Source organism: Mus pahari, chromosome 19 (genome assembly GCF_900095145.1).
Source record: "Mus pahari chromosome 19, PAHARI_EIJ_v1.1, whole genome shotgun sequence".
Lineage (NCBI taxonomy): Eukaryota > Metazoa > Chordata > Mammalia > Rodentia > Muridae > Mus > Mus pahari.
The window spans coordinates 23,489,747-23,502,559 of record NC_034608.1 but is presented as its reverse complement, the minus strand read 5'-3'; the positions used below and the strand labels follow the sequence as shown (position 1 = coordinate 23,502,559).

General features: G+C 47.3%; 2 protein-coding genes across 2 annotated transcripts in view; one reads left to right on the top strand and one right to left on the bottom strand.

Moving 5' to 3' along the window:
- The window catches only part of Ccl25 (C-C motif chemokine ligand 25), a 38,173-nt gene extending 32,461 nt beyond the window's left edge, over positions 1-5,712 (bottom strand). The window contains exon 1 of the mRNA XM_029532077.1: positions 5,472-5,712. Within this exon, the coding sequence (XP_029387937.1) occupies positions 5,472-5,712 (241 nt within the window). The remainder of the gene's footprint in view (positions 1-5,471) is intronic.
- Positions 5,713-5,834: 122 nt separating this feature from the next.
- Positions 5,835-12,813, top strand: part of Elavl1 (ELAV like RNA binding protein 1) — a 35,935-nt gene continuing 28,956 nt past the window's right edge. Inside the window, exon 1 of the mRNA XM_021218940.2 lies at positions 5,835-5,979. The gene's annotated coding sequence lies outside the window, so the exon portion shown is untranslated. The remainder of the gene's footprint in view (positions 5,980-12,813) is intronic.

Genomic DNA, 12,813 nt, shown 5'->3' with positions numbered 1-12,813 from the left:
CTGCTAGTCCCCAATCCCTCTCAGCCTTCTCCTCAGTCTGCTAGTCCCCAATCCCTCTTAGCCTTCTCCTCAGTCTGCTAGTCCCCAATCCCTCTTAGCCTCAGCTGACTTCTTGATATCCTATCCTGTTCCCAGAAACTCAAGAGGCAACCAATACTAAAGGTTATGGGGTCAAGCAGTTCTTACAGCTAAGAATTCTTAAAGGGCCAGTTGACTAACAACTGGGGATCTTTTAAAGAGCCAGGTCCACAAGATGAATCAGACTGTATGGTCAAGGAGTGAAATGTGAGGGTTTGGATGAAATGACCCCATAGGGAGTGGCACTATTAGGAGGTGTGGCCTTGTTGGGAGTGGGCGTGGCTTTGTTGGAGGAACTGTGTCACTGGAGAGGGCTTTTAGGTCTAAAATGCTGGAGCCAGGTCCACTGTTCTTTCTGTTCCCTGCAGATCTAAGAACTAAGTCTCAGCTATCTCTTCAGCATCATGTCCACCTGCGTGCCACCATGTTTCCCACCAAGATGATAATGGATTAAACCTCTGAATTGTAAGCCAGCTCCAGTCAAATGTTTTCCTTTGTAAGAATTGTGTCAGGGTATTTCTTCACAGCAATAGAAATCCTAAGACAGGTAGATCCCTGGGGCTCCTTGGTCAGACCTAGTCTAATTAACAAGTTTTAAGTCAATAAAGACACTTTGTCTCAGAAAAACAAGACAGACAGCACATAAAGAATGATAGTAGAGGGATCTCTGGCCTCTACATGCATGTAACCATATGTGTGTATGCATGAATATACACACACCCATCCACACAAGCACGCCTACACAAACATAACTATATTAAAAATTCAGACCTTCAGTGAACTAGCCACTGTTAAGTACCCAACATCAAGTTTGAATTGGGAAGTGCTGACAAGGGACACATTCATCTTTACATGCAAGTAAACCGTATGCCTGCATATATGCACACATACAGAGGTCAGAGGAAGGCAATGGATTGTGTGTTCTTGGCCCAGTTGGAGTCGCCACTGTGGCTCTGGAGCCAGCTCTGCCTCAGAGGTTTTGTTAATGGTCCCTTGGACTGTCTGGATTTAGATGGGGGTCGGTGCAGTAGTTCTGCCCCAAAACAAAAGTGGGAAGAGGACATATCTGTCTTTAGAGTAGGAAGGTCTGAGTCTTTTGGCCTAGGGCCAGGGGTTACTCAGTCTGTTCAATTCAGAGTGCTGATGTGGGCCTTGTGGGTCCGCCAGCTGGGGTATGTGTCAGCTGGGTATGCTCCATGTTATATGTGCCAGATGTGGTCCCATGGTTCATCTCGCCACTAAATGCCACTTAAGCAGGCAAAATGGGAGATGCTAGACTACATCTTACCCTATGCCACCATTCGGTGATGGGCTTGTGGGAAGCACCACTCAGGGGGCGGGGGGGGGGACGTGTGCTTCCGTACGTGTGTGTGTGTGTGTGTGTGTGTGTGTGAGTGAGAGAGAGAGAGAGAGAGAGAGAGAGAGAGAGAGAGAGAGAGAATGCAGTCCCAGCTGGGGGCCCTAGCCTGAGCAAGAAACAACACAGGCTGAGGCTGAAGTTGGGGTTCCCTTACTCCTAGACATCCAGATGCCACTGGAAATCGCAAGGAAGAGTCCAGGGCCCAATGGCTGAGGGTGACAAGACCAGGACGAGGGAGCCGGGGGGGGGGGACAACGCGGACGACTGCTCCGGCTAGCAAGGAGGGGCCTTCTGCAGGAGACTTAGACTCGGAAGCTCTGCAGATGAAGGCTCCCTCCATGGTTCCCATGGCAGATCTTGATGGGAGACTGTCAATGCTTATCCAGACCATTTAGTCACTGATCATCGTGGAAAATGGGTGCATACAACCTCCTCAGGGTAGACCAGAGATTAAATACCTTTTGCAGGAAGGAATGTCTGGGAAGAAAAGCTTGGCTAAATCCCCAGGACCCATCTAGACACCTCATTGGCATGGAGAACTGTTTTGTGCTACGTAGTTGTCACATCCCTATGTGTGGAGTGTGGTCACGTGTTTCAGGCCAGGAGTCTGGTAAGGAAAACACCTACTGTGCTCAGATGGATGCTGGGGTCTCTGAACCCACTCAACCTTACCAAGCTTCTTGCCACGACCCACTGCCCCACAATGGATATCCTGCTCTCTAGCACTGCCTGCCTTATTCCTTTGAGAGAGAGTCTCCCTTGAACCTTGAGCTAGATCGGCAGCCAGCAAGTCCCATCAATCTTCCTATCTCTGTTTCCCACAGCACTGTTGTTACAGACACACAGGCCATACTTGGCTTTTTATGTGTGTACCGGACTCTGGACTCAGGTCCTCATGCTTGTATAGCAAACCTCTTACCCACTAAGCTATCTCCCAGACCTCAGACCCATAATTTCTGCATGATAAACTTCCGGGCAATGCTAAACAACAAAGAATGTAACTCTTCCCAACTCCTCTGAGTCCTGTTCACGCTCCATCTTTAGCGCCCACCTTCCTGGCTACCCTCTGAACTGCAATCCCTTCCTTCCATATACCCTTTCCCCAGCTTACTTTTCTTCTTACCCTTTTAAAAACCACTGCAGATGGAACCCATTTGATTTTCCTACTGCCTCCTCATGATCCAATGACAACGTGGGACTGCTGAATCCTTGAAATGCAACAGGTCCAACTTGATATGTAAAATGTACACTGGATTTCAAAAACAAATGGAGGAAAAACACAGAATATAAAGATCTCATAACTTTTTGTTTCATATAGGGTTTCTCTGGATAGCCTTGGCTGTCCTAGAACTTGCTCTGTAGACCAGGCTGGCCTCAAACCTGCCTCTACCTCCTGGGTGCTGAGATTAAAGGCATGTGCTACCACCTCCTGGCAAAAGATCTCATAACTTTCAACTTTGATCATATGTTGATGTTGGGTCCTCCCTCTGAACATTGTGTTGTGCCTATTCGCTGGGGGTCGCGAAGCCGGAGCGCAGCAGACCAGCAGGAACAGTGTCCTCGGACCGCCCACTGTCAACGCCCACTCGTCACCCGGACCAACCACCAATGTCGTCACGCCTACTCGATTGGACCCGCCTTCTGGACACAGCTCCGCGAAGGACCGGACTGCGCGCCATTCCGCCATTGGGACATGGAGCATTGCGCCATGCAGCTCTGACAGAGACACTCAGCAGAGACAATGGACAATGGGACTTGGGACACGTGGGGGCGGGTTGGGTTCNCCCGCGTGTAATCAATAAATAGTAATAATCTTTCTTGCAGGTCATCTCATTTCAGGGAGATTAGCTCTGAAGTACGAACCCACCCCAAGGTGTGTTCTCTGCGCACGCAGGCAGGCGCCGGTCAGCGTGCAGGCAGAAACACTACATGTTGAAATATGGTTAAGTAAAACTATTAAAAATATCTGGGTTTTACACTAAAAAAAAAAAAAGTGTGTGTCAGTTCTCTCTTTCTACCATGTGGGTCCTGGAAGTCAGGTGGTCCTCATCCTGATGAATCATCTTGCAGACCTGTTTATTTTATGTAGTTGACGATGGTCTTAAATTTGCTACAGAGTCAAGAATGAACTTCTTTTTAAAGGGAATATTGTATTTTTATTTGTGAATCACATATGTATACGTATGTTTGAGTGTGGCTTTGTATATGTGCGTTCAGTGCCCCTGGAGGACAGAAGAGGGTGTTATATCCCTTGGTACTGCAGTTCAAGTTAGTTGTGAGTCAATAGATGGGTTGATGGGAATTGAATCATGGTCCCCTGCAAAGTAACACTCTTCATAACTGCTGAGCCACCTTTCCATCCTGGCCATGAACTTTTGACCCCTCTACTTTATCTCTTTGTGTATGTCATGAAAACACTCAACCACCAAACTATATCCATGTCCTTCTTTCCCTTTCCTCTTCTTTTGTGAACCTCCTTGGATGTACTAGGAAAGTACTTTACCACTAAGCTACACCCTTGGCCCATAAGTTAATAATTTTAAAATTTTAAGTTGCCATGTAGCTGACAATTTTGTGACTTCTTTAAAGTTTTACTGTACAGAGCAGATTAAGAATGTCACAAGCGGAATATGCTCCCCTAACTGGGCTGCCTTGTCTGGCCTTTGCGAGAGGATGTGCCTGGTCCTGCAGAGACTTGACATGCCAGGGTGAGGGGCTCCACCTCCTCAGAGGAGAAGGAGAAGGGGAATGAGGGAACCCTGTGAGAAGGGGACCAGGAGTGGGGGCAGTAATTAGGATGTTAAGTGAATAAATAAATTAATTCATTAATTTAAAAAAAAAAAAAAAGACATCGCAGGGCTATAAAGATGACTCAGTTGAATAGACACTGGTTGCTGAGTGTGAACCTGAGTTCAACCCACATATCTCTTATGATGGAAGAATTGATGCCTCCAAGTAATCCTTTGACTTCCACATATATGTTCACACAAACACATGCATATTATAATACATACATATTATACACATACATACAAACACCACCCCTTAAAAACACATACATACAAACAAATACATACACAATATAAAATTTTAAAATATAACATTGCTTTCAAATCCTGTAGAACTACTTTTAAAAGGTTACCTACACCCAGCTGCTGTGTTGCAGGCCTGTCATCCTAGAACTTGGGAGATGAAAGCAAAAGGATCATTTCACTGACATCCTTCGTTACACAGAAAGTTTAAGGCCAACCTGGACCATATGAGACACTGTGTCAAAAACATACACATCACCCTTAAAGCCAGCAATCAGGAAACAGAGGCAGGCAGATCTCTATGAGGCAATGGTCAGCATGATTTATAAGTTCCAAGCCGGGACTACTTAGAAAGATCTAGACTAAAAGAAAGCAAACACGCTAAAAAACAAAACAACAGAACAACAACAACAACAACAACAACAAAAAAACGGTGGCAATAGAGAAGTTTTCAATCAGACAGGTTGGCATATATATTTCTGATAGCACTAGCCCAGAACAGCAGCCTCCAGAAGGCACAGGCAGTTGTTTTTCTGCTCACTGCCCCACTGGCTGGCACATAGTAGGCACTTAAAATTTCGAAGGAAGTGGGGCTGGAAAGATGGCTCTGCAATTAAGATCACTGGCTGCTTTGACAGAGGACAAGGGTTCGGTAATCGGCACCCAAACGCAGTTAACAACAGTCCCGAAGGATTCCCACCTTCTCTGACTTCCATCTGCAGGACACGCACGTGGTGCACAGACACACATGCAGGCTGAACACCCACGCATACACATTAAGAAAAAAAAATCTTAAAACCAAGAAATTTTAACTTTAGATTCCCAGAGGCTGACCATGCTGACCACATCCTTCAACCCGCTTCACCAGATAACAAAACTGAGGCCAAGCTCAGTGACGTCAGCCGGCGCTCAACTGCAGGCAGACCGGAAATGTCCGGGCCGGGATTCGAATCGGGGATCCTGTCCTCCTAGCCTGGGCTCCCGATGACCACCTTGCTTACTCTGGACGTAAGCGGCTGCACAGCCCGCATTGTGAGGACCACACGGCGTGCGTTCTATAAAGAGCGCCACTCCTTGGCCTCGACGTCCAGTCGGCGTCCACGGCGGGCCAGGCTCCAACTCGCCCTCTCCGCGGCCATCGCCAGCCGCTCCGNGACTCCACTGGGCGCCCTGGTCCACCGCGGACGACGCCGACAGGAAGTCCCGCCCACGCCGCGCGCACCCGCGTACCGCGACAGCCATGCCAACCAATGAGCGTCGCTTCTTCAAAGACACTGACCAATAGCAGAGCGCGCTGGGGTGGGGGGGGCGTGTCTGGGCCGCGGGGCCGGGGAGCGGGTCGTGCGCGCTGAGGAGGAGCCGCAGCCGTCGCCGTCGCCGCTACCGCTACCGCTCTGCCGCCGCCGCCGCCGCCGCCGCCGCCGCCACCGCTGCCGAGGCCGTGCGGAGCCGTTATCGCCGCGCCGCCCGCCCCGGAGCAGAGCCCCGGGCCTTCCCGCCCGTGTTCAGGTGAGGCCGGAGGCTTCGGCGACTTCCGAAAGAGTAGGCCGCGCTAGGGCCTGAGCTCGCCTAGCCCCACGGGCGTCCGCCGGGCCTGCACCGGCCGAAGGCCCCAGGCCGCGGTAGGCCCGGGTATGGAGACGCGCGTGTGGGCCGCGGCTAGGCGAATGGGGACCGACTCTGTTTGATTCAGGTTGGCGACAAGCCTCCGCCGGGCCGGATTCCTCTCTGGGCTCCCGCGAGAGAGGCGGGAGAAGGACACAGCGTGGGCACGCGCTTTGGGGGGCCGGGCTCCGAGGCTTGGGGGGGCCCCCGGATAGTTGATCTCGGAGGCCCGGTGATCGGGGGGTGGAAGAGTGGAGCGGGGACCTTGGGCACCAGAGGTCATGGCCCACAGACTTGCTCCCTCGGGAAATCCCATAGATTTCTTTTGTGGACGATTTTCAGGGTACACCGCGACGGGTCGTGAGGTCCTTTTTAGAAGTGTGCNAACCTTTCTTCTGTGTGTGGAAGTCCTACAAAAGAAAGGGGAAATTTTTCTTTGATCGCCATCTCTAACAAAGCTGTTTCAGGGACGTTTCATTTGTAAAATAACGTGTAAATTTTAAAAAGCTAATTGCACGCTTTTGAACAATGGGTAGTGATGATGGGTCTTCCCTTTCTCTTGTCGTCTGCTGCTAAAGCTTGCCAAAATGGGTTTGACGCCGACTGTGTGTGGAGAGCAGGTGGAGAACTTTTTTTGCACTAGACAAGAGCTTCCATTATCGGAGGTGTTCCATGTGGGACACCGCTGGCCAGAGCTCTAGTAGAGGCAAGATCGGATGTTAGAGAAAGCTTCCTTAACCTCCTTGTTAGAGTCAGGTAATGGTTGGTTGGTTGGAGGGCCTGGCTACCCTGTGCATTGCAGAAAGTTGGATAGCATGCCTGGCTTCTTCTGCCTACTGAGTATTAGCATCTCTCCCTCCTACTTCTTCCAGTTGTGAGTACCAAAAACACATTGAGGCGTTGCTAGGGTTCTTTCTCTCGTTTTTTTTTCCCCCTTCACCAAAACACATGCACACAGAGGTGAGAAATCTTTAAGCAATCTTCCTGGAAAAGTTCTTCCAGCCCTATGTGATGATCTGGGTGAAACTCCTAAGATCTTGAGTAAGCTGTGTTGAATTGCCTGTGAAATAGCAGGNTGAAAGTATTGTGCAGATGTAAAGATGTGAGGAAACCCCCAGTATTGTGCATGCCACACATGGAATATGCAGTTAAAATAATCACCAGAATCTTTTCAACAATGGACCATGTATTCATACTTGATGGGCATGTCTCCAGCCCCTAAGGTAGGTGTTAAAATACCCATTTTAGAGAAGAAAGTGAAACTTAGGATAATCTCTCGCACTGTAGTGGCCAATGCAGGGTTTGAAAGCAAGTCCTAGATACCGCCAACATATTGCATACTGGTGTATGCAAAGTCTGGTTTTGAAAATGGTGTGGGGCTGGGTGGTGGCGGTGGCGCACGCTTTAATCCCAGCACTTGGGAGGCAGAGGCAAGCGAGTTTGTGAGTTCGAGGCTGGCCTGGTCTACAAAGTGAGTTCCTGTACAACCAGGGCTACACAAGAGAAACCCTGTCTCGAAAAAGCAAACAAACAAACAAAAAAAAACAAACAAAAAGAAAATGGTGTGGGGCTGGAGAGGCTGCTCAGTGGACAGGAGCACTTGTTGCTCTTGCAGAGGACCTGTGTTCAGTTCCTCACACCTACATAATGGCTCACAACCATCCATAACTCCGGTTCCAGAGGATCCCATGCCTTCTTCTGACTTTGCAGAAAACCAAGCATACATGTGGTTCCCATGCAAACAAAACACACATAATTCTAAAAATATTTAATGCTGTGACTTCAAGGAGTNTGAAGATGCTGAGAGAAATAGGAAATGTTTCTGTTGAAGTGCTGGTTTAAGGGAAACAACTTCAATTTGGCTGTGTTCAGGAATAGGTCCCTGGGCAACAGTAGAAAGGGAGAGACTGAAGAACATACTCATTCCTGTGCTTACGCAGTTGCTTCTCACACTGCTTCTCTCTGTCCTTTGCACGCCAGCAGGAGTTGACTTTCGAAGATGCAGATCTATGTTTCTCCTGATTAAAAGAAGTCTTGGGGCACGAAAAAAAAATATGCTGGGCTGTTCAAATGGTTCTAAACATTAAAATCAGAAGCCCTTAGTTTGGGATGCCCCCCATGTGCTTTTCTGACCCTTTCTGCTCTTTTCCTGGAAAGCTGTGTGGCCCAGCTCAGAGCACAAACACCATTTGAAGCTGCCCCCAAATGCCAAGGCTTTTCCACTTTCTCCAGAATGAACTGATTGGTGCTCCCATCACCTTCAGTGTGTTCAAGCTAGTTAAATGCTGAATGGTAAGTGAGATGCAGTGCCGGCCTTTTGTCCCTAGGTGGCAGTAGTTCTACAGAGAAAGACCAACAAATTAGCCAATAAGAGGGTAAGTAAGCCTTTTGTCCCCTTCCCCAAAGTTGTGTTTCAGCCCAGAGGATCGGCTCTGGAGAGGTCATGGTGTATATGATCTATGTTTAGATGATTTAGCTTGGCTGGTGNGCAGTAGTAATGCACTAGGTGATGTAGAAGCACAGGAAAAGGAACTGTTATTCAAGCCCAGGAGACCCCAAAATGTTCCCTGAGTTGTTGAGGCGGGAGGACCTAGAGGAAATAGCTAGGTAAAAGACGAGTGGGAAAGGCTCTTCAAGAGCTTGGTGAGTGGAGTAGGTGGANCCTTCCATTAGCTCTGGAAAACACTTGGGGTATGGAACTTTTGGGAAAGTAGAAGGAAGTGAGTAGCAGGTCTTTTGTGAAGAGACCTCAGATATTATGAGGGCCCACTCCAGACTTATGATCATTGACAGAGGGAGTCACATTTGCAAAGGATGCACTGACTGGCAGGCATAAAACCAGTTAGGAGATGACTGCATTCCTTGAAGCTAGAAAAATGCTAATAGGACACAGAACATCAGCTTAGAAACAAGGGAACACTGAAGCACAGTCAAGGACTTGCTTGGACTTGCGGGAGAGCAGCGAAGGCCAACCCTGCCTAGTGTTGGAGTGCCGTAAATATGAGTGNCCACAGAAACTTGAGAAGAAAGACAAAGCANTTTAATGTATGCCTGGAGACAAAGTATATGGCTGAAACAGAATGGAGCCAATAGGATGGTAGTAGACTTTCCATGTCCACACATGTCCAATACCACAGTGGATGCTCACTGCATGCTCAGTAATGTATACCGACCTTCCCATTCCCCATCACTGGGGAGAAATGACCTCTTCACGATTGTGGATAGCGCTTGCCTCTCATACATGAAATCTTAGTTTTAATACCCAGTACCCTATAAACCAGAAATAGTTTCTCATCCCTGTAATCTCAGTACTCAGGAGTTAGGGGCAGATATTGCCATCTATGGGATTTAAGGCTAGTCTGGGCTGCACTGAAACCCTGTCTCAAAAAGAAAGTCAACTTGGTTTGAGAGGAAGCCTCNATGTATGAGACAAAATANAAAAAAAGGAAGGTTTGTTTTTATATAAAGTATACTGAATGGAATGATTATTGATTACTGAGAATTTGTTATTCAAGCAGATTTCAATCAGAGGAACAGGGAAGGCTATCTAGGATCNGCAAATGGGCAGAATAAGAGAAAAGGAAGGCACCAAGAAGCTGCCTGGCCTGAGTGGGCCAGTTAAGCCAGACCAAGAGGACTAGGAAGGGTAAATGTGGAGATAAAAGTAGAAAGTGGTTAAACAGAGCTGCTGAGGTTGGATGGAATTGCTCCTGTTGTATGTTCCCAGTGCCTGGCACATGGTTGGCATTCCACCCATGCCTGGAGAAGAAAGTGTGGAGTTTAAAAGTGACTGGATGTGATTACCCATCAAAGAAACCTTTGTGCCAGAGGAAGNATTGACAGGAGAGAGTAGTGCACAGCAACCAGTGTCAAGGCTGATGTCACCATGAACAGAGAAGCCTGGAGACATTTGGAGGAAAAGGTTAAGTTGGCTTCTTTACAGANACGTTTAGAAGTTGGGCTACGTAAGAGGGGACAGGGACCTGATTGAGAAAGAAAGTCAAGAGGAGGGAGAGTCAGGACTTGTAGCTGGATGAGATAGAGGAAATAGAGATTACTTGGAGGACAAGTATGTAGTGCCACTGCAAAAAGTAATTCAAGGTGATGGAAAGATTTGGAGAAGAGTAAGGTCAGGAGACAGGTTACAGAACCACACACCTTGGATTTAGGAGTAAGGATATCCACATTTATTATGTGTTGTGTAGCAGTTGGTAACNTTCACAGTGAGAACATGAAATGATTTACCCTTACTGTCTTTCAGGATTCATTTTGGAAGTGGGGTAGAGCCCATGGGTTTTCATGCCTTATTGTGTTACCGAGCTCTCTCTGTAAGAGCTTCACCAGCTCTAGGTTGCTGGCGCTTTCAGCAGGACCCTAGAGCTGGTCAAATTCCTAGGCCTGTAGAGTGCTTGGACTGGGCAGGCCACTCTCTGCACCTGACTCACTGTGAACTTACTTGGCTGGAGCTACCCCAGGCAAGTGGCCTTCCTTTTCTTGGCTGTGGACAGGGGCCAGTAAAGATCTGTATGTGTCTCGTCTACCTGAGCCCTTGATGGGTGGCAGTCATAATTGGTTCAAGTAGCACCTTCAGTTTTTTTTTTTTTCTGCCACCAGAGCATTTCCTGGGTGATTGCATGCACTTCCCCCTCACCCCCCCCCCCAATCTCAAGACTCCAGGCATACAATATCCTTGGTGGAATCTGAGAGCCTGTAACTTCCTTTCCTACTGTGTAACACACCAGGGTTGCCTGGAACCCTGATTTGGGGGACCCTTAGGTAACAGTGGTCTGTCCATACCTGGCAGGGGATTTACCGTGGTGAAAANGTCATTTTCCCAGCATGAGGCTCATGCACTGAACTTGGGATATGTTAACCCCAATTGCTAGAAACAGTTTGTGGTAGTTGGGACTTTGGCCATGTATGCACATATAAACTTGGCCCTTAAAGTCCTTGCTGTGTTTATGTTATTTATTTTGGTGTACAGCACATGTGGAGTTCAGAGCACAACTTTGTGGAATTGGTTCTTTCTACTTTTCCATGTGTTCCAGGGGATCAAACTCAAGATTATCAGACCTGCTCAATAAACTCTTGACCTATTGAGCCATCTTCCCTGCCAACATCTCACTCTTATTATTGGTGAAAATTAAATGATTTTAAATTGGTGATTGAGGAAGTAATAAAGACATATGCCAGAGGTGGAGAGGAATTGAGTGTAGCTTGTCTTTGCTATGTTGTGGGTTCTTTTTCCCACACTTTATGATCATGTGCATGCGCGCACAGGCACACACACACACACACACACACACACAGTTTCAACCCCAACACTAGATAGGAGAGAAACAAGGATGGAGGTGAAAGATCTCTGAATTTAATTTCTGTCCTATTGTTTCTTCTATCAGACCATAACCAACCTCCCTAAATGACCAACACCTGCATCTTGGGGGTTCTCAAATTTATGTACCCTTATACAACCACAGAAATTATCTGCAGCTGGCTAAACCATGCTTCTGCTAGAGTATGATGCAAATTATGGTCAACTGCTTCAGACAGTCTAAAGTAGCCCTGCTTCAATAAACCTGGGNTTAAAATGAAAGCACATTCTCATATTTCTGTGGCTTTTTTTTTTACAGTTGAGAAGTAGAGCAGCCTTTTGTGCTATATGGGACAAAGCCAGGCTAGGGACACAGGCTAGAAAATTCAATAGGGACATCATCACAACGGTATGATTCATTCTGGAACACCACCATGTAGTGACAACTTAAGGCCAAGTTCTGTTACTTATTAACAGCCTGATTGACCATGAACAAAATAATGTGACCTCTGAGCCTTACTGGGTGCTGACATGGAAAACCTGGGAATGAAGAGNGTTGACATAAGAGCAAGAGGTGGCAGTGGCTTGATAGTAATCATTGATAATTAGATAGTCACAAGACCTGTTATGGTCAGAGCTTATGGGCACGGGACCAGTTGGACCCAGGTTGGGCTACACAGATTTGGAAATGGTTAAGGGCAGCATTCATGAAGGTTGAGTGGAGTAGCCTCTGAAGTACCATGAGACTGGCTCCATTGTTGTCAGTTGTCTATAGACTTGACCTGCAAGAGGTATTCAGCTTTGACTGTCCATGACCATGCTGTGGAGCAGTGTCACAAAGAAATTTTTTGTTTAAATCTTAATTTTAGTTTTTAATTTGCATTATGGAAAATTTTACTCATCTTTGTGTAGGACTGTTTGAAGAATGTTTTGTTTTGAGAAAGGGTCTGAGGAGCCCAGGTTGGCCTTCAAACATGGTGTGTGTGTGAGTGAAGTATATGTATAGGAGGATGACTTTGAACTTCTGAATTCCACCTCCCAAGTACTGGGATTACAGTTGTGTACTACTGCTTCCATGTGGTACTGGGGTGGGACCCAGGGCCTCATGCATGGTAGGCAAGAAATCTTTAAGTACTGAGCTACCAACAAGCCCCAGTATTTGAGACTTGGTTTTGTTTTGTTTTGTTTTAAAAGGTCTCACTATGTAATCCTGGCTGGTCTAGAAATCTGTGGGCTAGGCTGGCCTCAAGGACATAGTGGTCTGTCTACCTGTCTGTGCCTCTGAGTGCAAGGATTAAAGGCATGTTCTACTTACAGAACCCGCATGGTGGCTCATAATCATCTTAACTCCAGTTCCATGGAATCCATTGCCGTCTGACCTCTGAGTATACCAGGCATACACCTTGTACATACATACATACATACAT